The sequence below is a fragment of the Bos taurus genome, chromosome 28 (assembly GCF_002263795.3).
Source record: "Bos taurus isolate L1 Dominette 01449 registration number 42190680 breed Hereford chromosome 28, ARS-UCD2.0, whole genome shotgun sequence".
Lineage (NCBI taxonomy): Eukaryota > Metazoa > Chordata > Mammalia > Artiodactyla > Bovidae > Bos > Bos taurus.
This window is the reverse complement of record NC_037355.1, coordinates 1,252,443-1,280,076: the sequence shown is the minus strand read 5'-3', so window position 1 is coordinate 1,280,076 and position 27,634 is coordinate 1,252,443. Positions and strand designations below refer to the sequence as shown.

Genomic DNA, 27,634 nt, shown 5'->3' with positions numbered 1-27,634 from the left:
TGGGCCAGCCAAGTCGCCCGCAAGCCCACGCCAGGCGCCGAAGTCGCCGCCCCCACCGAGAGGGGTGGGGGCCGGGGACCGGGAGCGCGCGCGGGAGACGACTGCTCCCGGGACTGAGGCGGCGCCTTCCCCTACCGGTTGCAGCAGGAGCGACATCTTGCTCGGCAGGAAAGCCCTGGGAGAGCGGGCGGATCCGGGCTGCTGCGCCACTCGCGTCGAGGACCCGCCGGAGCCGCGGGGCTGGAGGTACAAGAAGGAGGTAATCGGGGCTGCCCCTCCTGCCCACACATCCCGCTCCGAAGACCCAGAGGCCGCCCCGCTCCCCGCGCCCACGCCTCCCTCTTTCACCTCCCATCCGCGGGCTCCCGCGGCCTCTGGCTTCTGAGCTCGCGAGCCGCCCTCCCCGGTGACCCCCCAGCCCTGCAGCCCAGGCCGCTCGGCCCTCCCTCGCCCCTGGGCCGCCCTCCCAGGTCTCCGCCCCCTCCCCAGGCGGGCCGCGCTCTCCCTCCGCCCCTCGGCCCCACGCCCCGCCCCCACACTCCCGCCCCCGCTCCCTACCCCACTTCCCACGCTCCGCCCCAGCCCGCCCCGTCCGGGCGGGGCTCTGGGTTTAAACGTCTCGGCGGGCTGGGCTGGCGGAGGGGTGGGGCGCGCCTCTGTGTCGTGTCATGGGTCCTGTAGGCGACCGCGCGGCGCGGAAAGGCGGGCATTCGGGGCCGACGTGCGGCACCATGTCCCCGGGGAGCGGCGTGAAGAGCGAGTACATGAAGCGCTACCAGGAGCCGCGCTGGGACGAGTACGGGCCGTGCTACCGTGCGCTGCGCCACTACCGTCTGGGTCGCCGGCTGCTGGAGCAGGCGCACGCGCCTTGGCTCTGGGACGACTGGGGCCAGGCCGGCGCCTCGGACGACTCGGCGTCTTCGGCGTCGTCGGGCACCGGGGCCCCCGCGCCCCAGTGCGCCCCGGCCTCGCCGCCGCCGCCGCCGCCCGCGGAGCCTGAGGGGCGCGTAGGGCCGGAGGAGCGGGAGGTGGAGGCCGCGGGGGACGCGGAGACCAGGGACGCGGTGGACGCAGAGGACGCGGCGCTGCCAGGTACCGGGCTGGGGAGGGGGCTGCGAGGGCCCAGCTCGCGGGACTGGATTTGCTCTTGCGTCTCCTGAACCGCGCAGCCGTTTCTCGCAGTGAGAGCTCAGGGCGAGCTCTTTCTTAATTTTATTTAATCTATTTTTGGTAGGCGGAGAATACGCCACCCTTGACAAAATAAGGAAGGTGGCGGCCCCGCCCCCGCCCTCCGACCCTGTATTTCCGTAAAGTGTGTCTCTGGGTTGAGCCAGCTGTGAACGCCGTAGACTTGCCGCTGGCGAAGTCCAGATTTTCACCAGGTAGCCTTGATGGCCTCTGGACCGCTAAACTCCTTTCTATTTATTTCTAAACGCTCATTTGTTTTATGAGAGGAGCCCAGCTTTCATCAGACGGCCAGAGGTTAGGAACTAACCTCTGTGAGCTAAGCGCATTGTCCTGTGATTGGGGCTGTTGTTTTCTGTGTTAACTCCCTGATCTGGCCGCGCTTTCCCTTGGGAATATTTTGTATTTGTTTCCACAGACTGTTGCATAAGTCCCGGCTGCTGGGAGATAATCCTTCTAAATGCCAGGTCCTCTCGGCTGCTCGCCTCCTCTCCTCCAGCTGCTACTGTGAGCTTGGGGAGCGGCAGCTGGAAAATGGCTCTTGGGGGTGGTGCATCTGCTGCTCCCGTCGGGGCCCTGCGCCTTCTCTCCTGCCGGCGGGCTCTCGGAGAGTGGGGCGGGCCGAGCGGCCGCTGGTGCTCAGGGCCCAGTTGAATGAATGCCCCAGATTCAGCCTGGAGGAACCCCGTGGGGTTCTATTCTACTCTAACCTGGGTCAGGCACCACCCGACGTCACTCAGTTTTAAAGAGACCCCAGCCAAATAACTAAAATGGCCTGAGAGCTTGTCATGCATCCAGTCTCCGATCTTAGAGTATATATTTTCTTAGTCAACACTCAAAACAATTCTAAGAGGGAGGACCATTTACCTCGTTTACCAAGGGAGTTTTTACCTCGTTTACCTCGATTTTATAGATGAAGGAATAGAAGCTCAGAATCAACGATTGGTGACTATTTTTGTTTACCGCCTTGTAAGTGGTACTCTGATCAGATTTTTCTCTTGACTCTCATCCTAGCTTGTCTGTGAGATGCTGAGGAAGAGAGGAAGTTGAGTCTTGTTATACTGTTCCCAGCTGTTCTCGGTTCATCATGTGGCAGGGCTGCCCCTTCATCCTCATGTTACTTGTGAATTCCCACTGATTCCTGACCTTTGCTAGAAGTTTGAATAACAGAAGATGGGGAGAGTATGGGGCACTGAGCTACTAGCTCAATTATGAGATGCATTTTATCAGACTGAATGAGCTTTTCTCTCTCCTTGGTTCTTTCCCTTCATTGCTTATGAAAAAGATGTCAGTTATTTCCAGGTGTATATAAATGCAGTTTTTAGACAGCATTGTAGTATGGAGTATGGGGCTTGTGTTCGTAAGAGTTCATGATTATTTTTGTTCCCTTAGAGACACTGAATCCTCCCAGGGGCTGGCTGAGGTAGTTATTTCTTCTTTGTTAATATTTCTGGTTTAGGAATCTGGGAAGAAAAAATGTTTCTGGACTCCCCATCCCAGGATCTTTTGCTTTGCTCATGCCTATCAAGCCTCTGTTCATCCCTATGTCTGGCAGGATTGAAAGTCCTTGTTTTTAAGTGGACAGAATGATGAGCACTCTTTTGAGTTTCTATGAAACATAAACATTTAGTTCTTGTCTTTACTGAAGCCATATGTACACATAGAATCATAGGGTTATATATGGCTTAGTACAGAGATACAGCAACCCTCCTCCCCCACACCAATTAACCTATTCCCTAGGTGACCACTTCCCAGTCCTCTGGTTTTTCCTTGGTGTGTAATTCTGTTTTTCCAAGTAACATGGCTTTTATTAAGATTTGTTGATTTGTTGTTGTTGTTGTTGAGTTTTTAGTACCATCTATTAATTGGCTTTAATTCTTTTTGTGTAGTGTGCTCAATTGCTCAGTCATGTCCGACTGTTTGCAACCCCATGGACTGCAACCTGTCAAGCTTCTCAGTCCATGGGGTTTCCCAGGCAGGAATACTGGAGTGGGTTGCCATTTCCTCCTCCAAGGGATCTTCCTGACCCAGGGATCAAACCCACATCTCCTGCATTGGCAGGTGAATTCTTTACCACTGAGCTACCTGCTGCTGCTGCTGCTGCTGCTGCGTCGCTTCAGTCGTGTCCGACTCTGTGTGATCCCATAGATGGCAGCCCACCAGGCTCTGCCCTCTCGGGATTCTCCAGGCAAGAACACTGGAGTGGGTTGCCATTTCCTTCTCCAATGCATGAAAGTGAAAAGTGAAGGTGAAGTCGCTCAGTCGTGTCCGACTCTTCACCACCCCATGGACTGCAGCCTACCAGGCTCCTCTATCCATGGGATTTTCCAGGCAAGAGTACTGGAGTGGGGTGCCAATGCCTTCTCCCTGAGCTACCTGGGAAGCCCTTAATTCTTTTTAGTGATCTCCTAATCCATACACCTGGTCCATCCTCACCCTTCTGGTATAGTCATCATAGAATTAGTTAGATTCAGTTAGGGCCTGTCGAAGAAGGCCTTTTTCACTTTAATGCATTGGAGAAGGAAATGGCAACCCACTCCAGTGTTCTTGCCTGGAGAATCCCAGGGACGGGGGAGCCTGGTAGGCTGCCGTCTATGGGGTCACACAGAGTCGGACACGACTGAAGTGACTTAGCAGCAGCAGGGCCTATGGAAGAGGTTGCTTAGAGCTACCCTATCTTGTTTGCTGTGATTCCCTTTTCTCTCTGTTGCAATACCACCAATGCATCAGGTTCACTGTCACCCTCCCCATCTTAAGACATCCCTCCCAGGGCCTCTGACCTACTTCCACCTGGCCTGCTTGCTGCTCTGGCAGCCTGCTGCCTTGTTTCGTCTTGGGAGGGCTCTTGGCCACCATCCCAGGGACTCCCTGCCTTCCCGCTTGGTAGGACCCTCTGTTGTGTGCCTCTCACATCATCTTGCCCGGTTTATCCTCTCCTGGCAGAGATTATCTTTAGTACCTTCCTGAGGAAGAGTGTGTGAGAGGCTTAATATTCTGAGATCTTGCATGTCAAAAGATTCTGCCCTCACAATTCAATAAGTTTGTTATTAGGCATGAAATTCTAGGTTGGAAGTTTTTGTCTCTAAGAAATCTAGAGGCAGTGCTGTCTGGTACTGGGACTTCTGTAGTTGCTGTTATACTCCCGTGTGGTTCTCACTCTTAATCCCTCATAGATAACATGTTCCCTCCTCTGGAAGCTTCTAGGGTCTTCTCTTTGTCCTCTGTGTTCTGAAAATTATCCTCTGTCTAGGCCTGTTTTCCTCTAATGTGCTTCATGAATCCTTGCAAATCAAACTCCTATCTTGTAATCCTGGAAAGTTTTCTTGAATTGTTTTCTTATTACTATTATTTTTTTCTCTTTTCTTTCTGAACTCCTTAGTTGGATGTTAGACTTTACAAATATATCCTCTAATTTTCTACTTTGGCTTCCAATCCATCTGTCTTAAGAACTGTTGAATTGTTTTCTGGGTTTTCCTTCCTTCTCTCCTTCTCTTTAATCCTCTTTAAAAAATAGTATTCTGTTCTTGATTTGTACGTATAGTATCCTCACTTGTCCTGCTGAGGACTAGGAGTTTTTAGTTTTTGGATGTTTCATTGGCACAGGTTTCCACTCCCTTTCTCTGGATGTGTGTGTGTGTGTGTGTGTGTGTGTTTTAATTTAATTTGTAATCCTGTATTTCAAGTTAGCAGCTTTCCTCAAATGTCTAATGATTCTTGGCTTCTTGTTCTTATTTAAGAGATGGTACTAAAAAGCTGTTGGGAAATTGCCTGGGTGTGGGGGGTGGGTGTGGGTGTGGGAATGCTTGTTCGCTGTGAAATGCCTTCTCTCTGTAGCCATCATGCTTTCAAGAGTGTCTAGAATGTGTCCAATTCTTTTCTTCATATTTACATTTCTTTTTAAATTAAATTTTAGTTTTAAACCAGTTATGCATATGCAGAATTTTTAAAAGTATGCTTAAAATGAAAAAGTAATCCTGGCCCATTCACCACCCATGCCCCTTGCTCCCTGGAGTAACTCTTTACCTTTCTTTTCAGCACTGTGGCCAATGATTTTCTCATTCAGAGTAATGTTGGCTTTTTTATTTTGAAAATTGTATATTGACTTCCCGTAATGGGAGATGATTTAGTTTAAGATCTTAGCTTGGCCATTCCTCAAACCCTCCCTTCTTCCCACCTAGACATACACAAGCACCTCTTTTGTCCCAAAGTATTAACTATATGACTATTTCACTGAAGTAGTATTCTATATTTGGATGATCATGGCTCTGTGTTATTTGCAGATAATCCATACAGTGCATTTTGATTATATTTTGTTATTTATGTTTTGCCTAGAGGTAATTGTTGCTTTACTTGTATATTTGCTTTTCTTTTTCCTTTTATAATTTAGCCAGAAATAGTCTGGTGGGACTGTGAAACTTGTTATATGCCAGGCACATTAGGTGTTGATTTGTTGCATTATTTTCCTTGGGGAAATAATTTTGGGGAACCCTTGACTCTCTTGTTTTAATTTAGACTTTATGCTGTCCAGGTCTGACACTGCTGTCAAGCTGAGACTTCTCTTCATGTTTGCCGAGTATTCCTTTTGCTTTCCTCCTTTATCTAATCCCTGTTCTAGAAACCTCCAATCTCCCTTCCTTTTGGTGGAGCACATCTTCTGTAAGTCCTGAGAAGTGTTAAAAGGGAAGTGAAAATTTTGTCACCTTGAAGTCTAAAAATGCCTTTATCCAAGGCTGGATTGCCATTTGGGCAAGACAGAGACTTCCTAGGTTAGATATTTCAGTATTTGAAGGTATTATATTGAATCCTAGGTTTTGGTCTTATTGTTGAGAAGTACCATGTCATTCCAACACTTCTTTTGGATACGTGACCTTTTTCTTTTTTTAAGTTTTAGGACTGTCCCTTTATCCTAGGTATTCTAAAATACTATGTGTCATTTTTCGTTCATTGGGCTGATAACTTGGTGGGACTTTTTATTTAGTTTTTTGAAAAAACTTATTTTAGGCCACACCTCATGGCATGGCATGTGGGATATATACTCCCTGCATTGGGAGCACAGAGTTAACCACTGGACTGCCAGGGGAATCCCTTGGTGAGCCTTTTAAATCTAGAAACATTTATTTTCAGGTACTGTTTAAAATAACTTCTGTTCTGGGGACTTCCTTTGTGGCCCAGTGGTTATGACTCAATGCTGCCATTGCAAGGAGTATGGGTTTGATCCCTGGTCAGGGAATTAAGATCTCACATGCCATTCAGAGAGGCCAAAAAACATTTTAAAAACTTTTTAAAAATTTCTATTCATTTTTTTCTTGATAGTTATTTTTAGCTGGTTTGTATACCTCCTGGAGCAAACCTCTAATATTTTTATTTATTTATTTTTGAAAAATTGGAACTTTGGTTTTGTTTCGAGAATGCTTCAATTTTATCTTCTAAATTTTCTGTTGAAATTTTAAATTCTACCATTCTGGTTTTTAATTTCAAAGAGATTGTTTTTTTTTGTCCCAAGTGTTCTTTTAAAAATTAATGAAAAATAGCATCCTTTTCTCTAACTGCCCCTCCACTCCCCTCCCCCACCCACCCTCCCCAAGCCATAAATATCCTTTGAGAGCTCTCTTATATTCCAAGCCTAGTTTTTTCCTCTTTGTTTTGGTCTCTTTCTTATTAAAGGATGTACTCTAATGCTTGCTTTTAGCCTGTCTGCTTATTTAAGAGGGAAGCTTGAAGGGCTTTTTGGGAGCTGTGTGCATGAAGGAGCTTGTGACTGTAAATTGTAGGGGGACTCTGCTCCTTTTCTGGGGGCTGCCCACATCAGTACCCGCCTGTTCTTCTGTCAGCTTACCAGACACTGCTCCTCCATCCTCCTGCCTGGGAGGGCCTGAGCCTGGCTGTCAGCATCCTGGGAACAGAGCTGGGGGAAAGGAGGAGGGACCCCATTCTTTACCACGCCATCCTGTTTTCATCCTGCCCCCCTCAGTTCTCCTGTGCCTGCTGCCCGCTGGTCCTCCTCCTTTAGGGACCTGGGCTATGGGGTGAGGTGGCGGGGCGGGCAGCCACCGGCCTTGAGGACCACAGGAAGGACTGTTGAGGGAGTATCCATTGCTGCACAACAGGCTTACCCTGGAAACTAGTACTTCAGGTTCCAGGTCTCACCTGTGAGCTCATGGTTTCTGTAAATTAGAATTTGGCCAAGGCACAGGGTGTGCCTTCTCTCTGCTGCGTGCTGACTGCAGCTGTCTGCTAGGACACTTGCAGGTGACTTCTTCATGTGCCTGGCCCTCCTCATCACTTGCAGGCCGGCCTCTAACAGTGAGCACTCCTGAGAGAGAGCTGGGCAGCTGCTGTATTGCCCATCATGACTTATTTCCAGGAGCCATGTGCCACCTCTTTCACCCCATTCTCTGCTCACAAAAATCTGCCCAGGTTCAAGGGCAAGCAGCATGGACCCTGGTTCTCAGCCGAGGCACATCCTTGTTAAGCTGCCATTGGAGCACATGGCCTGGGGCACTGACTGATGCTGGGCGTAGCCTTCTGGGAAGTCTGGTGCCTCAATGCCAGTTACTGCACAGCTCCACGGTGTCCTGTGGGCCCTTCTCCTGCAGGGAGTTTGCATCTTCCTGCTGAGTCCCGTGAGTCATTTCTAAGTCTTCATCACTTTGCACCTTCCAAAATTTGTCTGGTGTCTTTGCCCGCTTGCTCGTTGTCCTTTCCCTCTTTGGCCTTTGCTCCTTCACTTTACTGGGGTTTGAAGAGGAAGGGCTGTAATCTTGTGTCACCAGTGCACATTTAACCTGATGGCCTCGTTTGCTCTATTTTTACTCATTTTTATTTTTTACCCTCTTTCTTTATTAGTCTTGCTAGAGGTTTGTGAATTCTGTTCATTTTTGTTCCAAGCTAACCCTTGGCCATATCGGTTTTGTTTATTATGTGTTTATTAATTCATGATTTTTTCCCCTTAGTTTCATTTTTTAGTGCTTATTTTTATAAATTTTTTAATATTCTTTTTTTATTTTTTTAAATTTATTTTTATTTTTGGCTGTGCTGGGTTCTTGCTGCACGGGCTTTTCTCTAGTTGCGGCGGTGGGGCTGTTCTTCATTGCAGTGCAGGCTTCTCTCATTGTGGAGCACAGGCTCTAAGGCTCAAAGGCTTCAGCAGTTGTCCCACGTGGGCTCTGCAGTTGGGGTTCCCAGACTCTAGAGCACAGGCTCAGCAGTTGTGGTGCACAGGCTTAGTTCTTCTGTCGCATGTGGGATCTTCCTGGACTGGGATTAAATCCATGTCTCCTGCATTGGCAGGCAGATTCTTTACCACTGAGCCACCAGGGAAGCCCTTTTTATAACATTTTAAGATGGATGCTTATCATTGATTTTTTTTTCTTCCCTTGCCTTTTTTTCTTTTTGATATATTGATTTAAGGCTCTAGATTTACTTCTGATTACTTCTTTAGCTGCATTGTACTTAATCAAGAAATTTAGAAATATTTCTAATAAGAATGGGATTATGTTCTCTATCGCTATTACTTTTTTCTTTTTAAAAATTGTAGTAAACACACAGCACAAATTATCATTTTAACAATTTTTAAGTGCATAGCTCAATGACATGGAGAACATTTACATTTTTGTGAAATAATATGATTTATTTTTGACCCATGCATTATTTAGAAATGTTTTTAAGGAAAGGGATATATTAGGAGTATGAGATTAACAGATAAAAACTACCATGTATAAAACAGATAAGTAACAAGGATTTACTGTATAGCACAAGGAACTATAGAGAATATCTGATAATAACCTATAGTAGAAAGTGGCCTGAAAGAATGTATCTATATAACTGAATCACTTTGCTGTAACCTAAAACTAATACCATATTGTAGTTCAATTTAAGAAAAAAAGAGAAATGTTAATTTTATAACTGGAGATTTTATTTATCTACTGGCCATGCCATGAGACTCACAGGATCTTAGTTCTCTAACCAGGGATTGAACTCTGACCCTCAGTGGTGAAAGCATGGAGTTCTAATACTGGACCACCAGGGAATTCTCCTGTAGCTGGAGACTGTGAAAGATATTTTTGCTGTTGTATCTAGCTTAATTAGGGCTTCTCTGGTGGCTCAGCAGTAAAGAATCCGGATATCTGTAAGCAGGAGATGGGAGTTTGATTCCTAGGTTGGGAAGATCCCACTCCGGTATTCTTGCCTGGAGAAACCTGTGGACAGAGGAGCCTGGCAGACTATACAGTCCATAGGGTTACAAAGAGTTGGACATGACTCAAGTGACTGAGCATGAGCACGATCTAGCTTAATTGCACAAGTCAGAGAATACATACTGTATGATTCCAGTTTTGTGACTATGTTAAGAGTTTCTTTATAGCTTTGGCTGGGTAAATTCTTGTAAATGTTCCGCATGTGCTTGATAAGATTGTGTATTCTGTGGTTTTGAGTGCAGTATTCTGTATGTACCCATTGGGTCAAATGTGTTAATTTTGTTCAAATAGTTTTAAAAATCATTCTGTTCAAGTCAAACTTTCTGTAATGATGGGCAGTTTCTCTGTCTGGACCGTGAAACAGGCTAACCATGAGCCATATGTTTGAGCACTTGAACTCTGGTATAACTGAGGAAGTGAAAATTTGTTTCTAGCTAATTTTAATTAATGTAAACTTATATTTAGGTCACCTCTGCTTCATGGCTTTTGTAATGAACAGCATAGTCCTAAATCAAGGCTGAGTTGATTTTTGTCAGTTACTGAGAAAGGTGCTATTAGAATCTTCCACAATAACTGGTGATGACACTGTTTTTATTTGCCTGGAAATGGCTTTATTTAAAACTTTGAATAGGATTTTGAAACATACATACACTTATCTTGTACCAGGCACTGTTTCAAGAGTTTTATAAGTATTAATTTTATAGTGATAAGTTCTATCTCTTCTGTTTTCCATCTTTTTTCTCTGCTGCAGATATTTTTGAGCTTGTGCTTCTTCTTTTAGTTTTATGGTCTGTTAGTGATAACCCCATTTCCCCAAGTCTCTTGCTCCTGCTGGACTTCCTTATCATCTTGTCTCCTGTGTGACTGGTCATCCCCAGGACACTCACTGTTGTGTTCAGAAAATTATCTGTAGGAATAATCTGAGACCCAGGCTCCCTAGAGAGGATTTCAGTTTCTTGTGTTGGATACCGGTGGACACTGACCTTTCAGTGATCCATGGTGAGGAGATCACTGGGGTCCCCCTGATCTGCAACCTGCTGTGACCTGGCTCTCCCTATCGCCTGTGCTCCTCTCGGTCACGTGAGACAGCCTGACTGCCCAGACCCAAGTCTGTCTTTTACAAAACTTGTGTAAATATTTTATCTTATGTTCGTTTATTTTATTTAATTGTGGTGCAGCACACCTAACATAACACTTAACCATCCAGTTTCTTTATTGAGGTATATTTGATTTATATGTTTCAGGTGTACAGCATGAAAGTCAAAGTCGCTCAGGCATGTCCAACTCTTTGCAACTCCATAGACTATACATGGAATTTTCCCGGCCAGAATACTGGAGTGGGTAGCCTTCCCTTCTTCAGGGGATCTTCCCAACCCAGGGATCAAACCCAGATCTCCTACATTGCAGGTGGATTCTTTACCAGCTGAGCCACCAGGGAAGCCCAGGTATACTGGAGTGGATAGCGTATCCCTTTTCCAGTGGATCTTCCCAGCCCAGGTATTGAACTGGGGTCTCTTGCATTGCAGGCGGATTCTTTACCAACTGAGCTGTCAGGGAAGCCCTGGTGTACAACATAGTGATTCACGATTCCCATCTAGAGCCTGACAAATACTGGCTGTATTCCCTGTGCTGTGCAATGTGCCCTTGTAGCTACTTGTGTTTACACAGTAGCTTGTGTCTCTTAAACCCTAGAATGCCCAGTCTTGTTTTGTCCTCATTCTCCTGCCCTCTTTGTAAAATTTGGCTCTGTTAATTGTTCTGTCCTTTTCTGAACATCCTTCTCCAGCTTCTCTCCTGGAAGCTTCTAGACTTTGCTGGCTGTTCTTTTCCCTGGCTTCCTCTCTGGCTCTCCTCATCCCTTCTACCGGCTCAGCTGGTGTCCAGGGGGCCAACCTCTGCTCCCCTTCTGCTGACTCTGTTCATTCTGGGGGATCTGCTCTGTGTCTGAGCCTCAGCCCCCACCTACCTGCTTATGACTCTCTCCAATTCCACATTCTCTTTTGGGCCCCTGATTAAGGGTTCTGCTGTGGCCTGCGTGGTGGTCCCAGGGGTGTCTCATACCTGAGTCGTCAAGTACCCTTTTCCCATCTTTGATGGCTTTCTGCTGGAGGATAGTGTGACCATCCACTCCCAACCCCTGTAGGGGCCCCAAGATTCCTCTTTGCCTCCCAGCATTTGCTTTGTGTCTGTCACCCACTCAGCTGCCCGTCTAGCCCTCTGTGGCTCTCTGGAGAGGCCGGGGTACCACCTCCCAGTTCACAGGTGCCCAGGTGAGTCCGAGCACCAGCCAGGTGTGGCGGGCACTATCTGGTCCTTTTCTCCCTGCTTGGCCCCTGCCAGCATTGCCCCCTACCCTGGACTCTCCATGCTTTCTGCCCCCACCTCTTTGGGGCACGTTTGTTGCTAGATGCCGCCTTCCTGAAATGCAGATAGGACCATAGCATTTTTCAGCCTAAAATCCTTCAGTGATTCTTCTTCATTTTTAGGAAAAGATAAAACTCCTGTGTTTGGCATAGAAGGTCTTTATTTCCCCACTGCTACCCACTCATGCCTTCACCCATAGACTCTCTGTGTACCTGGCATTTGTAATTATTCTTTCTTCTCTTCATGTCTTTGTAGAAGCCAGTTCCCCACTTGCTGGAATTCTCTTTCCTAATCTCTCCTTGGTTGGCTTCAGCTTGTCCCGTGAGCCAAATCATTATCATCTTCTGGGACATGCTCCCTGGAAGGTCTGAGTTAGACATATGGGGGCTGGAGAGGAAGAGAAGGAAATGAATCCCTGAAGATGAGTTGAGTTGTTTCCCCCTCTCTCAGTGTCGTAACTGCGCCAGGCATGGAGCCCCTTCTACTTCCCGTTGTCTTGGTCCTGATGGGCTCTTTCCCTTCTACCTAGATCCAGGGGAGGGAAGAGGATGAGGTGAGGACACATCACTCAGAAGAGTGAGTGATGAGGGGATTTGGGTTCCTAGGATTCAGTATAAGACTGGTATCTCATGTGTCCCCAGACAGCCTGAGTGCTGGGTTTATAGATACGGTGCACAGCCATGCAAAGCACTGAACCCAAGGGCTGGACGCGTGCTATCTGCTCCTTAAAATGCTTAGTAATAAAGGAAATGATTTGGTAGATAAAGGTCATTGCTGAAGACAGAAATGCAGGTGATGTGTCAGGGTGCACACACGTGTGCTGTGTCTGGATTACATGGATGTCATCAGGGAAGGGTCCACTGAGTGAGGGACATGAGTGCGTCCTAAAGATGATGCGGTTTGGGAAGGGGAACCTGTAAAATCACTACCTAGAGCCAAATTCTGGAGCCTCAGGAGCAAGGGGTTTTCTACAGATGTGAGCAAGGGGGTCTGTAAAGTGGTGCCCTGGATGCGCAGGAGCTCTTACTCAGATTAAAACATAGGCTCACTGGGGCTTTACACAAGGAATACAACCTGTATAAGATCACATAAGATTATAAGATCATATAGGACTATACAAATGGTTGTAAAAATAATGATTGGACAGTCATAAAGGGGAAACAGCTATGTTCTGGAGTGTGTCCTGAATGTCTGAGTACACCTCAGGTGTGCAGTGCATTCCCCACCAGAGTTTTACCAGCCTTGATGCCAGATTTAGGACTGTGTAGGCTAGGGGCCCTGGTTCATGTTGTCATGAATAAGAGCCCTCTTCCCAGCTCCTCCCCCTGGGTGCATGCAGCTGTACATGGAGGTGAGGAGCTATGGAAAACGCTCCTTATTGTGATGGAGGGCTTTTCATGTTAAGGTCACCAGCCAGCTCTTATAAGGAGCTCGGGAGAGCTGAAAGGAGCATTTTCCATAGTCTTGGAGCATGACAAAGTAGTACAATCCTGAAACTCCAGTTGAGTAACTTAAAAACTAGCCCTTTGCAGCTGATGAATGATTGTCGCCAGTCCAAATCTGTCCCTGAAGCAAGATGGTAAATGACTGGATTTATCATGGGGAAAGCCATTAGGCCCTGGTGTTTTCTAGCCTTTTAGCTTTTAGTATTCAATTGAGACTCGTAATCTCAGAATGCGAATGATGGTTGTTACTTTTGAATAGGCTTGGTTCAGTCTTGGTATTTATTGTTGATTTTAAAATGAGATAGACTAACTTGTTTCTGTCTGTCCATTTTAAGTGAAACTTGTAGAATCAAGCTGTAAGTAAAAAAGTTACTTAATTAGGCATTATGAATTTTTCATCCCAAATATTTAAATTATGTGTAATTGTATGTAAACCTGAATTTAAAGCATTCATCCTGTTCTATCTCCTTTTTCAAAAAGCACTGCCAGTGAAAGATGTAAAAGAGAAACCTGAACGACAGATCAGGATGAGAGACCCTGAAAAATCAGCCAGCAGTACTGACCCTCAGCAACCACCAAGTGCCTTAGCTGCCCGAGGAAGCAGGAAAACCAAGAGTCCTCAGAGGTCATCCACTAGAATAAAAGAACACAGGCACCCGTTTGCCCTCTATGGGTGGGGAGAGAAACAGACGGATACAGGAAGCCAGAAAACTCACAACGTCTGTGCTTCTGCACCCATGCATGAGGTAGGTGCCAGTGAACGGGCTTCTCTGCTTTCCCCTGGAGGGTGGGGTTGGCCTGGCTGCCACTGGCTATCATACCTGTGGTTGCTGAGATGTTTTGGGACATGGTAGGTCTCAGATGGGCCAAGGAAAGCCCAGGACTGGGCATCTGATCGCAAACAGGATGCAGGATGTTAGCTGCCTAGAGATTGGGGTTTTGCTGGGAGTTTTTGCTGACACCGAGCCAGGTATGCAGATGACTCCACTCTTATGGCAGAAAGTGAAGAGGAACTTAAAGAAAAGCCTCTTGATCAAAGTGAAAGAGGAGAGTGAAAAAGTTAGCTTAAAGCTCAACATGCAGAAAACTAAGATCATGGCATCTGGTCCCATCACTTCATGGGAAATAGATGGGGAAACAGTGGAAACAGTGGCTGACTTTATTTTTTTGGGCTCCAAAATCACTGCAGATGGTGATTGCAGCCATGAAATTAAAAGACGCTTACTCCCTGGAAGGAAAGTTATGACCAACCTAGATAGCATATTGAAAAGCAGAGACATTACTTTGCCAACAAAGGTCCATCTAGTCAAGGCTGTGGTTTTTCCAATGGTCATGTATGGATGTGAGAGTTGGACTGTGGTCTAGTCAAGGCTATGGTTTTTCCAGTGGTCACGTATAGATGTGAGAGTTGGACTGTGAAGAAAGCTGAGTGCCGAAGAATTGATACTTTTGAACTGTGGTGCTGGAGAAGATTCTTGCAAGTCCCTTGGACTGCAAGGAGATCCAACCAGTCCATCCTAAAGGAGACCAGTCCTGGGTATTCATTGGAAGGACTGATGCTAAAGCTGAAACTCCAGTACTTTGGCCACCTGATGCAAAGAGCTGACTCATTGGAAAAGACCCCGATTCTGGGAAAGATTGAGGGCAGGAGGAGAAGGGGACGACAGAGGATGAAATGGCTGGATGGCATCACTGACTCGATGGAGATGAGTTTGGGTGAACTCCGGGAGTTGGTGATGGACAGGGAGGCCTGACGTGCTGCAGTTCATGGGGTCCAAAGAGTCGGACACGACTGAGGGACTGAACTGAACTGAACTGGTAGCTGGAAGGTTTTACTGACACCGAGCCAGGTGGAGAAGGGGCAGGACGCAGGGCTCTCAAGTTCCTGGGGCCCAGGAGGTATAGCCGAGGGGCACAGCCAGGGCTAGCAGCTGCCGGTCTAGATTTGCCTCTGGCCTCCTGAGAGGCTCCTGCTCTGTTGGACTTGATAACTGGCATCTCACGCCTCAGCCCCTTTGTTGCTATCTGTCTATCAGATCACATCTTCTGTGGTTCTCCACATCTAACTAGACTCCTGTTTTCTCTTTGGATTAAATTAGAGTGATTGCATGTCCCCTGATCATCCCTCCCCCAAGGTTTAGTTCTCCTTGGACCCAGGCCTGGCATGTCCCCGTGCAAAGACCTGAGAACAAGGCAGATGAGGGTGCCTCACGTGTGGGGTCATATAGCAATGATTGTGTTAGTGCTAACAGCATCCACCAGCCCAAAGCAAAGAAGGAGTGAAGAGAAGCAGAGGTGCAGGCTGTTTGAATTCTCATTAAATACTGCAGTCCAAGTTTACAGAACAGACTTCTGAACTCTAGCAGACAGTGTTGTTTGGAGTGATATTTGAGATAACAGAGTTGTCCTCTGGCAATCCTGTGGAGTTAAGTTGAATGGGGTTCATTAAACACCTAGGTGGTAAAATCTTGAAATCTTTTAGTATTTTGCTATAAAATATATAAATTCCTTCAATGGAATACTTATTCTTGCTTAATGCTAAGGAGTTCCAATCCTTTTCCAGAGGCAGTTTCTCAAGGCACATGTAGATTAGTTGTTTACCATTTAAACTGAAATGTAGTCCGGTGGACATTTTCTGTTGCCTAGTTTCTGTATTGCTGACAATGGGTAAGACAGAACTCAGGGGAATGGCTCTTCTGGAGAAACTTTTATTCACAGAAGTCCTGAATATGGTGAGACTGACTTGCCTCTGCCCTGCTGCAGGTGACCTGGAGGAAGCTTCATTGTGAATATTCTGGAAAATTAGTGCCAAAGCCACTTGAGTGACTGTTCATTCATTCTGACTCCCCTTAGATCCATGAATCAGCATTGCGAGCCAAGAGCAGAAGGCAGGTGGAGAAGAGGAGGCTGGCGGCTCAGAGGCAGCGGGCTCACTCTGCTGATGTGGAGAAAAATAGGCGGGTCAAGCCTGCCTCCTCAGAGAACCCATGGATGACAGAGTATATGAGATGCTACTCTGCCAGAGCTTGAGGGAAGGAACAGTTGCTTGGACAACCTCTTTTTAAAAGTGTAAATGAAAGAAAAGAACAAGACAAAAACTATCAAAAGCAATTGGACACAGGTTTAAGAAACCAACTGATTATGCAAGATTTTTCTTGGGGAATTTCCAAAAGATTGTCTCTTTTGATGAATCCTGGTCACCTACCTCAGCAGTAGGGTGACAACTGAAGCCATAGAAATTTGGTTATTTATGAGGAGAATTCCCTAAATCTTTGATATTCTTATAAGGGTTTTGTTTTAAAGCATCTTAATCTTTTAAGATACTGACACCAAATGCCTTTAAATGGCTGACAGATGCTTAACTTCAGTATCTATGCTCAGTTTAGGTGAAGCCTGTTTTCCTCCTGTTCTGAACAGCTTCTCAGATCCCATAGCTGGTAAGGTCACGCCAGCTTGCCACAGAAGATTCCCTTTCCTTATGTGTAGTTTGCTTTGAACATCAAGTTAAAAGTGAGTTTCAACACTACTTTTGATTCCATGTATAGTGAAAGTATTGTAGAACATTGGTAGTTCCTAAACAATTAAATGTTTTTTGCGTTTCAGTTCAAGTACCACTTCATGTGGACTGTGATATTTAAGAACTATCCGGGCTGGGTGAGGGTCATCTTTTCTCTTTAAATTGTCATCTAGGCACTTATATTAATAGTTTAGTTCAAGTGCATTCCAGTAAATGAAGTGTTTAGAAGTAGTACTGAAGTTTCTTTTGAGTCAAAGAGTCACTTTTTAATTGAGATTTTTTAAGGACACTTAATGGGGTACCAGTCACTTGCTGCAGTCTCGCCTTTTGGCAGTCACCCACTGTGGACTTCTGCCTCTTCTAGAAGAGTTTAGCAATGATACTTACAATTTAAAATCTGAACTTTTACTTAGTAAATTGAGATTGTCTTGCTTACCGGGGGTGGGGGACAGATGTTAAGCTACCTATGAGAGATGTGGGTCACCCCTACTTTCCTCCTCCATGGAATTACCAATAACAAAGCCTTGATGATGCACATTGTTCAGACTTTTGGTTGAAATACATGCCTCACAGGTTCCTAGCTGGTAGGTTTTGTGTAGAAGCTAATGTGAGGGGATGCCGCTGTGTGTATGGGCATAGATGTGAGCATTTCAATGAAGTGTTTCCTTCTCTCCAGTACATTTGCTTTTGGGGTAGAAAGTGGTTTTGAGAAACATTTTTTCCATTCAGCAGAGATAGGAATCTACAGTAAGGATGAATGCTAAATTCCTGATAAGAGAGAAAAAAGTTCTTTGCCCACTTACCATGTAGAGATGTGTGAATGAAAATTTGGTGTTTGATGTGCATTTGAGCATTTCCTTGATATTTTTACTCTGGGTCTTTAAAGTATTGTGGTTGATTTCTACAAAAATGTTTCATTCCATGTAAAATCTTCACACAGTATCATCTTACACAATCATATTAAGCTTTGCAAATTTGTATTGAAGAATCATGAGCCTTTAGAAACAACTTAAAATATTTGCGTTATTTTGAGGTGAATATATAGAGAGCTCTCCTAGTCACTATGATGTATGTTTAGTAAGAGAAAGGTCTATGTGTTGTCCAAAATGTCCTTGCTAGGGATTCTGGTGAATCTTGCTGTTATTATAATCCTTAAACACTCCAGGTACCTAAAGATGAAATTTCTGTGGTAATGTGGTGGGAACTGTCTTTAAGACCACTTCCGGCATGTATAGTTTCAACTACCAGCTCCAGTGTTCTGTTCCCCTGACAGTCTAAGGAAGCTGACAGTCTTAGGAAGAGGCTGTGGGGAGTAGCTCAGGTCTACACTGATGGACTGCCTTAGAAACCCGACCCCTCAAGACCCTGAGCAAGCCAGACTCTCTCCTTTAAAACACAGACTTGCATTTAATATGGTTAATTACTACTGCAAACTCCACATGCAGATCTGGAAGAACCTAGAGGGTGATATTGGCCAGTATTTCCCCCCCTTTTAAGTAGAGGACCAATGAACAAGATTTTTTAAAGTGTTTTTAATGTGCATGAACAATGAATGAGTCAATATGAAGTAACTGGGAGTCCCCTTCCTGTGTCCAAGCCATTGGTTGGTTAGGGTTTCATTTTGTTCTTTCTCTTTAGGGGTAAAGATGATCTTTTGAACCTACAAAAATTTTTAAGTTGTAACAACTTGATGTCCTACTTTTTCCTTCTCACTAATGTCATTGTGATCATGTTCTTATTCCTTAAGACAGCTTATGAAACAGCGAGGTAATTTAAAATTGCCTTTCATGTTGAAAAATTTGAAACTGAGAATCCAGTGATATTTAAAATATAGATTGAAATAACTGCTGCATAAGAGTCTCCTTTTAAAATTTTAGTTTTTAAGTTCTTAATTAAAACAACTTGTAACATGTTTTCTGTGTTTACTAAAAGCAATAATAAAATATTAGGTAACACCTGAATACTTCTGCTGGACTGAGGTGAATGAGAATAGGAATCTGTCCTTTTTCTTGCTTTTAAAACCTAGAAGACTGCTCTATTTATGAGGTGTCAAATGCTTGTACTCCCCCATGGCCAGAAAATTCCCAAGTACCTATATACATTTCTTTTAAAGTCTACTAAAAGTAAAATAGGGTGTAGTTTATCTGAATTGCTCGTAATGTAGTAAGCACACATTTGTGTGCTTCTTATGAAATAGCTTTGTCATTGGTTCATCAGATGTAGATTGCTAGTAATCTGAAAGCTCTGAGCACTCTGATGAGCAAGTACTGACATTTCCGCTGATGACGTCTACATCCGCACAGCCTCAGCACTGAACGGCCGCCTTTCTGTTGCCCGTCGTAGCTGGCTGAGTTTGCGTGACCCAGCTACAATGCACAGCAGAAAGGCGGCTTCTGAGCGCTGAGGCTGTGCGGACGTCAACTTCATCAGCGGAAATGTCAGTACTTGCTCATCAGAGTGTTCAAATGTATTGCTGGCAAAGAGGAAGAGGGGCCAAGCATATGTTAAAAGTGAAAACAACTGTCTTGTTGACTACTTCAGTGGAAAATAGCTCAGTGGGCACTCTTACGTTTCACTGGACTAGACAAAAAATGGTGCTAATATTTATACAGTCTGATTTTGTAGTTGGTTTGGGATCAAATTGCCAATGCCCGACTCATGGGTCCTTACCATAGTCTTATGATCAGTTAAGTAGTATTTAAAAAGTGGTCCTAAACGTGTAACCATGTATAAAATTTGAAATGGATTTTGTACAATAGGCTGAATAGGGAGCTGTCCACTCTGTTTACTTAGTACCAAATTCCGTGAGAGGAGCCACGTCCAGGGTTGAGGCCCAGGTTTCCTCCCAGCCTGCTGGTGTGAGAGGAGAAAGCTGCTCCTTTATCATTTATTTCCATTTTGAAAGTCAGGACACCTGAGTGAAGACACTAGAGGCCTCTTTTTGGATTTCTTTATAATTAGCAGAACTTTTTCAGAGCTGTCTGCCTGTGTTGTTGTTGTATGTGTATTTTGAGCACTGCACTCACTTTAACATTCTGAAGGCACTAAGGCCGGGCACCTACAGTCACAGAGCTCAGGCGGTGGGCATTTGGGGCTGTGTTTTCTAAAAACTGTGTGTTGCTTTTAGCTTGTATTTAATATTGTAGTTACTTGGAAAAATGTGAATAAAGTTCATTAATACTACAGGCTAAGCTTCTGTTTTGTGGGCAGTAATTCTGACTAGTACATTAATGGTTGAAGAGAATTCGATGATTATATGGACTCCTAAATGTATTTTTCATTAGATAAATATTTAGTAAGGTATATTACATCCAGGAAGAGATACTTTCTGTGTATACACTTTGAATTAAACTCCACATTTTCCCAGTCTTTCCCTCATACCTTATTGCTTTGAAAATTACCAAAGGGATAGGGCATGGGCAAAAGAAGCTTAAAGAGATTTGTTGTTCAGTTGCATTCAGCTCGTTGTGAACCCATGCACTGTAGCCCACCAGGTTCCTCTGTCCATATGATTTCCCAAGCAAGAATACTGGAGTGGGTTTCCATTTCCTTCTCTAGGGACCTTCCTGACCCAGGGATCAAACCCAAGTCTCCTACACTGGCAGGCAGATTCTTTACCACTGAGCCACCAGAGAAGCCCTAACTCAAAGAGAAGTGTAGAGTAAAAAGTCAAAGTTCCTTTCAATACCACCCCCTCACCAATATTCCACATCCCTTCTTAGAGGAAACCAGACCTTTTTTCCCAGGCACTTGGAGGTACATATACACTGTTGTTGTTGTTTTTTTGCACAAATATGGAATAATGCTATGCATATTCTGTAACTCCCCAGCTTTCCCTCACCTGCTTTCCTTGTTTATACTGTCCCCCTGATCCTAATTAGCCAGCCAAGCACCTTTGAGAGTGGGCTGCCTGGCAGACCCCTCCTCAGGTCTCAGACTGACCACAAAATTCTGTACATGTGAGGCAGGTCCAAAGAGCACTGCAAAAGCTTTGAAGGCTGAACTGGCATTGGAACCAGCATGCCAGGACTTGGGGCCTGAGCCTAAACAGATTGATTACTTGATAAAACAAAAATGCCAGCATTCTCCATAGGACTTGGTTGTATTTCATCATGTAATATTCAAAATACCTATGAGGCACTCCAAATTACTCAGTATATGAAACCATGAAAATGGCTATCATGGAAAAAGGCAATCAGTAGCTGCCATCACAGCCTTGAAGGAAGCTGTTATTGAAAAGTTCAAATGAATGATCACACTCTTGAAATAAGTATTAAACTAGAAATTTTCAGTAGAGAAATAGATGATAGGAAAATCAAGTGACAATATTAGAACTGAAAAATACTCCAACTGAAATTAAAAAAACCTTGCTAGATAGACAGAATAGCAGGTTGAAGATGACAAAATAAAGATAATAGATCAATACAAATCATCCAATCTGAAGAACAGAAAAGGGCTGGAGAAAAGTTTCCAGGTTGTGTTATAGGAATCATAGAAAGAGAAGAGGAAAAGTGTAGTGCTTTAAAATCATCTGCAGAAATGATGGCTAAAATCCTTCCAGGTGAGCTGAGTGAAGCTGAAACAGAATAAACCCAAGAAATCCAAGCCCAGATAACATCATTAACTGATGAAAACTAACAGACATCTTGAACGCAGCCAGGGAAAAGTGAGAGCGACTTACAGGGGGACAGTTCATATGCCAATGCATTTTTTTCATCAGAAACTATGGAGGCCAGAAGTAAGTGGCACATTTCTTAAAGTGCTGAAAGAAAAGAACTGTCAACTTAGAATTCTATATCCAGTGAAATATCCCTCAGGAATGAGGGTGAAATAAAGACATTCTCAGATGCAGGAAAACTAAGAGAATTGAGAGCCAGAAGACCTGCTTTAAAGAAACAGCCAAAGGATGTATTCAGACAGGAGAGAAGTGATACCAAAGGAAGCTGGGAGCATGGGGGAATGAGAACAACAGTTCTAGAATTCGGTCATTTGTTCTGGGTCCCAGAAACAGCTCCAGAGCCAGAAAGGTGAAAGGAGTGCCTTGTCACTCATAATAGGCCCCCTTTTCAACACACATTTTTGAAGTGACTTTTGGCCAGCCCTAAGAATACTGTCTGGTTGCCAGGGAAACTGAGTGCAAAGAAAGGGTTGGGACTTTGAGTCCTACCCCCAACTTCTGACCTCCAGGGAGGAGAGAGGGGCTGGAGATTGAGTCAGTCACCAATGGCCAATGACTTAATCACTCACACCTATATGACTAAGCCTCTGTAAAAGCCAGAAATCCAGGGTTCATGGAGTTTTCTGGTCAGTGAACAGGTGGAGATGTGAGAATGGTGCCCACAGAGCAGGGAAACTGCACCCTTTCCCCTACCATGCCCCCTACATGTCTTCCATCTGGGTGTTTTTGAGTTATATCCTCTACAATAAGGTAGTAATCAAGTAAATAAATTGCTTTTCTGACTCCTGTGAGCTGCTCTAGCAAATTAGTTGAACCCCAGGAGGGGGTCCTGGGGTGGTTGCTCAGAAGCACAGGTGACAGCCTGGACCTGTGATTGGCATCTGAAGTTGGGGTAGGGGCAGGCTCATGGGGCTGAGCCCTTAACTCGTGGGACCTGCCACTCTCTCCAAGTATGGTGTCAGAATTGAGCTGAACTGAAGGACACTCAGCTGAGGTTGAAAAACTGCTTGATATGTGGGAAGCCTCTTCTCACCTGGGGTCAGAGTTGGTCAGAGGCAGAAGAGTTCTATAGTGGAGGAGACACAGCAGTGGGCTTTCACTCAGACCCTAACAACAGCTTCCAAAGAGACGAGCATCTGTGCCATCAGTGAGAGTGTGAATGTGTGAATGTTCCTAAAATCTGGCAGACTCTTGTGGGGAGCGTGGCAGACAGCATCTCTACAAAACGACAGAATGCAAGATGAACTGGGGTTCTCTGCACGCACGGGGACAGCAGCACTATGACAGGATACAAAGTGGCTCTGGTGGCTGGATTTTACTGATCTGCCTCTGTCCTCTTAGTGCAGTCTCTTAAACTGGTCTTCCAGTAAAAGGGAAAAAAATAAATAGTTAAAAAAAAATACATGCCAATCATCTTATAAAGTTTTAAGGTTTTTATAGCCTGGACTCAGGGCCTTTGATATAGCTAATACTCCATACATCACAGAAGCCATATAAATCACTGTCTTTAATATGGATTATACAATAAAATAAAAATTGCTGCTGCTGCTGCTGCTGCTAAGTCGCTTCAGTCGTGTCCGACTCTGTGTGACCCCATAGACGGCAGCCCATCAGGCTCCACCGTCCCTGGGATTCTCCAGGCAAGAACACTGGAGTGGGTTGCCATTTCCTTCTCCAATGCATGAAAGTGAAAAGTGAAAGTGAAGTCACCCAGTCGTGTCCGACTCTTCGCGACCCCATGGACTGCAGCCTACCAGGCTCCTCCGTCCATGGATTTTCCAGGCAAGAGTACTGGAATGGGGTGCCATTGCCTTCTCCGAAAATAAAAATTATTACTCTATTAAAAAAATTTAAAAACTACAAAGCAAATTGTCCTGAGGCAAAATATTATGAAGGAACACATCTGACTCCTGAAAAGAGAACTAGACAAATTTATAAAGACTTCAATACTCCTATCAGTAATAGAACTAGTAGACAAAAAATTAATAAAGATATTAGAAGGGCTAGACAACATCATTAACCAACTCACATTTATAGAACACTCTACCAAAAAAAAGAACAAAAAATTTTCACTGCACATGGAACATTCATCAAGACAAGTCCATATCCTGGTTATTAAAATAATCTTACATTAAAAATTATACAACTCATGTTTCTGACTATGATGAAATTAAACTAGAAATCAGTAAAGAAGGGAAAATCTCAAATCAGTTGGAAATTAAATAACCTGCTCATAAATAATCCCACCAAAAAGATGGTCTCAAGAGAAATCAGAAGATATTTTAAATGGGAGAAAAATGAAATGTTGTAATTTAAAAAACTTTAAAAATTTTGGGCACAGTTACAGCAGTGCTTAGAAGAAACTGATTAGCATTGACAGCTTATGTTAAGAAAGAAGATCTCAGCAATAATCTAAGCTTCCATCTTAGACTAGAAAAAAATAAGCAAAGCAAGACCACATCTTCAAGAATGAAGGAAAAAGAAAAGAGCAGAAATCAATGAAATTGAGAACAAAAACAAATGAAGCCAAAAGCTGTTTCTTTGGAAAGATCAATAAAATTGATAAGCCTCTAGCAAGCTTGACAAAAAAGAACAAGCCATACATTAGCAATATCAGGAATAAAATGTGGTTATCTGAATCTGAATTTCACTATTAGCCAGGGTTAGCTTCTTTTTCATGTTGATCAATCATCTATTTTTTTGATGAATGGCATATTTATGTGCTTTACCAAGCTTAAAATTATTTGGGAAAAACTGGAAAAGCACACTGCCTTTTAATTTTTCAGTGGGTTTCTATCTGCTTAACTAGCTAGGATCTCTGTATATCTGATACCAATCTTCTGGTAAACACATTGCAAATACTTTGTCATAGCCCAGTGCTATGCTATGCTAAGTCACTTCAGTTGTGTCTGACTCTGTGTAACCCCATAGACCGCAGCCCACCAGGCTCCCCCGTCCCTGGGATTCTCCAGGCAAGAACACTGGAGTGGGTTGCCATTTCCTTCTCCAATGCATGAAAGTGAAAAGTGAAAGTGAAGTCGCTCAGTCGTGTCCGACTCTTAGTGACCCCATGGACTGCAGCCTACCAGGCTCCTCCGTCCATGGATTTTCCAGGCAAGAGTACTGGAGTGGGGTGCCATTGCCTTCTCCGATAGCCCAATGCTAACTTTATGCTTTCTTTTGTGGTATTGTTGTTGTTCAGTCACTAGGTGGTATCCTACTCTTTTTGACCTCGTGGACTGCAGCACACCAGGCTTCCCTGTCCTTCACTATCTCCCTGAGTTTGCTTAAACTCATGTCTATTGAGTCGGTGATACCATCCAACCATCTCTGGAGCAACCAAGACTGTTGCTCCTCTTTCCTCTTGCCCTCAATCTTTCCCAGCATCAGGGTCTTTTCCAATGAGTTGGCTCTTTGCATCAGGTAGCCAGAGTATTGGAGCTATAACATCAGTACTTCCAATGATATTCAGGATTGATTTCCTTTATGATTGACTGGTTTGATCTCTTTGCTGTCCAAGGGACTCTCAAGAATCTTCTCCAGCACCACAATTCAAAAGCATCAATTCTTTGGGGCTTGGCCTTCTTTATGGTCCAACTCTCATATAAGTACATGATTATTGGAAAAACCATAGCTTTGACTATTCAGACCTTTGTCAGCAAAGTGAACTGACTGCTTAGCTTTGTCATAGCTACTCTTCCAAGGAGCAAGCATCTTTTAATTTCATGGCTGCAGTCACAGTGATTTTGGAGCCCAAGAAAATAAAATCTGTCACTGTTCCCATTTTTTCCCCATCTTTTTTCCATGAAGTGATGGGATCAGATACCATGATCTTAGTTTTTTGAATGTTGAGTTTTAAGCCATTTTTTTCACTCTCCTCTTTCACCTTCCTTAAGCTCTTTAGTTCCTCTTCACTTTCTGCCATTAGGGTGGTATCATCTGCATATCTGAGGTGGTTGATATTTCTTCTGGCAATCTTGATTCCAGCTGTGATTCATCCAGCCCGGCATTTCACATGATGCAATCTGCATGTAGGTTAAATAAGCAGGGTGACAATATACAGCCTTGACATACTCCTTTCCCAATTTGGAACCAGTCCGTTGTTCCATGTCTGGTTCTGTTACTTCTTGACCTGCATATAGGTTTCTCAGGAGGCAGGTAAAGTGGTCTAGTATTCCCATCTCTTAAAGAATTTTCCAGTTTCTTGTGATCAGTGCAGTCAAAGGCTTTAGTGTCATCAATGAGGCAGAAGTAGATGTTTTTCTGGAATTCCCTTGCCTTTTCTATGATCCAACAGATGTTGGCAATTTGATCTTTGGCTCCTCTGCCTTTTCTCAATCCAGCTTGTATATCTGGAAGTTCTCAGTTCACATACATACTGCTGAAGCCTAGCTTGAAGGATTCAGAGCATTACCTTGCTAGTGTGTGAAATGAATACAACTGTGTGGTAGTTTGAGCATCCTTTGGCATTGTCCTTCTTTGGGATTGGAATGAAAACTGACCTTTTCTAGTCCTGTGGCCACTGCTGTGTTTTCCAGATTTGCTGGCATATTGAGTGCAGCACTTTAGCAGCAGCATCTTTTAGGATCTGAAATAGCTTAGCTGGAATTCTATCACCTACACTAGCTTTGTTAATAGTGATGCTTTCTAAGGCCTACTTGACTTCAGACTCCAGGATGGCTGGCTCTAGGTAAGTGACCACACCACTGTGGTTATCCAGGTCATTAAGATTTTTTAAATACAGTTCTTCTGTGTATTCTTGCCACCTGTTCTTAATCTCCTCTGCTTGTGTTTGTTGTATAGGAAATACTAATTTGTGATGTCAAACCTCAAACACTTTCTTTACAGATGAGGTATTTAGTGTCACCTATAGAAAGATTCACTCTTTGGTCATAATAAAAATTCTGTATGTTCTTCCAGTGCCTTAAAAAAAAAAAAAACTCACCTTTTGCTTTTAGACCTTTAATCCAACTAGAATTAATTTTTAGTGAATATGAATTTGAGATCACCCTTTTTAGAAAAAACTGAATTAAATGGGTAGAAAAAGGACTTAACACCATCCAGTGAAAGAGCTCTTACCGATTTAAAATGTCACATCATACTTTTTCATAACTGCAACAGATACAAGGGAAAGGTATGCTGCTCCTCTATGGATCTACACCTGAGCTCAAAGGTTTTAATTTTGCAGTGAATTTTAGTATTTGGTATGGCGAGTCTTTTTCTTGGGGATGGTCTTGATTTCTGTCTCCTGTACACTGTCACGAATCTCCATCCATAGTTCATCAGGCACTCTATCAGATCTAGTCCCTTAAATCTATTTCTCACTTCCACTGTATAGTCATAAGGGATTTGATTTAGGTCATACCTGAATGGTCTAGTGGTTTTCTCCACTTTCTTCAATTTCAGTCTGATTTTGGCAATAAGGAGTTCATGATCTGAGCCACAGTCAGCTCCCAGTCTTGTTTTTGCTGACTGTATAGAGCTTTTCCATCTTTGGCTGCAAAGAATATAATCAGTCTGATTTCAGTGTCAACCATCTGGTGATGTCCATGTGTAGAGTCTTCTCTTGTGTTGTTGGAAAAGGGTGTTTGCTCTGACCAGTGCGTTCTCTTGGCAGAACTCTATTAGCCTTTGCTCTGCTTCCTTCTGTACTCCAAGGCCAAATTTGCCTGTTACTCCAGGTGTTTCTTGAGTTCCTACTTTTGCATTCCAGTCCCCTATAATGAAAAGGACACCTTTTTTGGGTGTTAGTTCTAGAAGATCTTGTAGGTCTTCATAGAACTGTTCAACTTCAGCTTCTTCAGCATTACTGGTCAGGGCATCGGCTTGGATTACCATGATATTGAATGGTTTGCCTTGGAAATTAACAGAGATCATTCTGTCGTTTTTGAGATTACACCCAAGTACTGCATTTCAGACTCTTCTGTTGACTATGATGGCTACTCGATTTCTTCTGAGGGATTCCTGCCCACAGTAGTCGATATAATGGTCATCTGAGTTAAATTCACCCATTGCAGTCCATCTTAGTTCGCTGATTCCTAGAATGTCGATGTTCACTCTTGCCATCTCCTGTTTGACTACTTCCAATTTGCCTTGATTCATGGACCTAACATTCCAGGTTCCTATGCAATACTGCTCTTTACAGCATTGAACCTTGCTTCTATCACCAGGCCCATCCACAACTGGGTGTTGTTTTTGTTTGGCTTCATCCCTTCATTCTTTCTGGAGTTATTTCTCCACTATCTCCAGT

General features: G+C 44.1%; 1 protein-coding gene across 6 annotated transcripts in view; it reads left to right on the top strand.

The window, feature by feature from the left end:
* The first annotated feature begins 173 nt into the window (after window positions 1-173).
* CCSAP (centriole, cilia and spindle associated protein) overlaps window positions 174-27,634 on the top strand; it is a 37,600-nt gene continuing 10,139 nt past the window's right edge. Inside the window, exons 1-4 of one of the 6 annotated variants that reach the window (XM_059882634.1) lie at window positions 174-246; window positions 682-1,092; window positions 13,670-13,935; window positions 16,043-19,891. In XM_059882634.1, coding sequence (XP_059738617.1) covers window positions 732-1,092; window positions 13,670-13,935; window positions 16,043-16,219 — 804 coding nt within the window. In that variant the 5' untranslated portion in view covers window positions 174-246; window positions 682-731 and the 3' untranslated portion in view covers window positions 16,220-19,891. The other 5 variants (XM_010820404.4, XR_001495316.3, XM_015460914.3 and 2 more) reach the window with 5 other exon arrangements.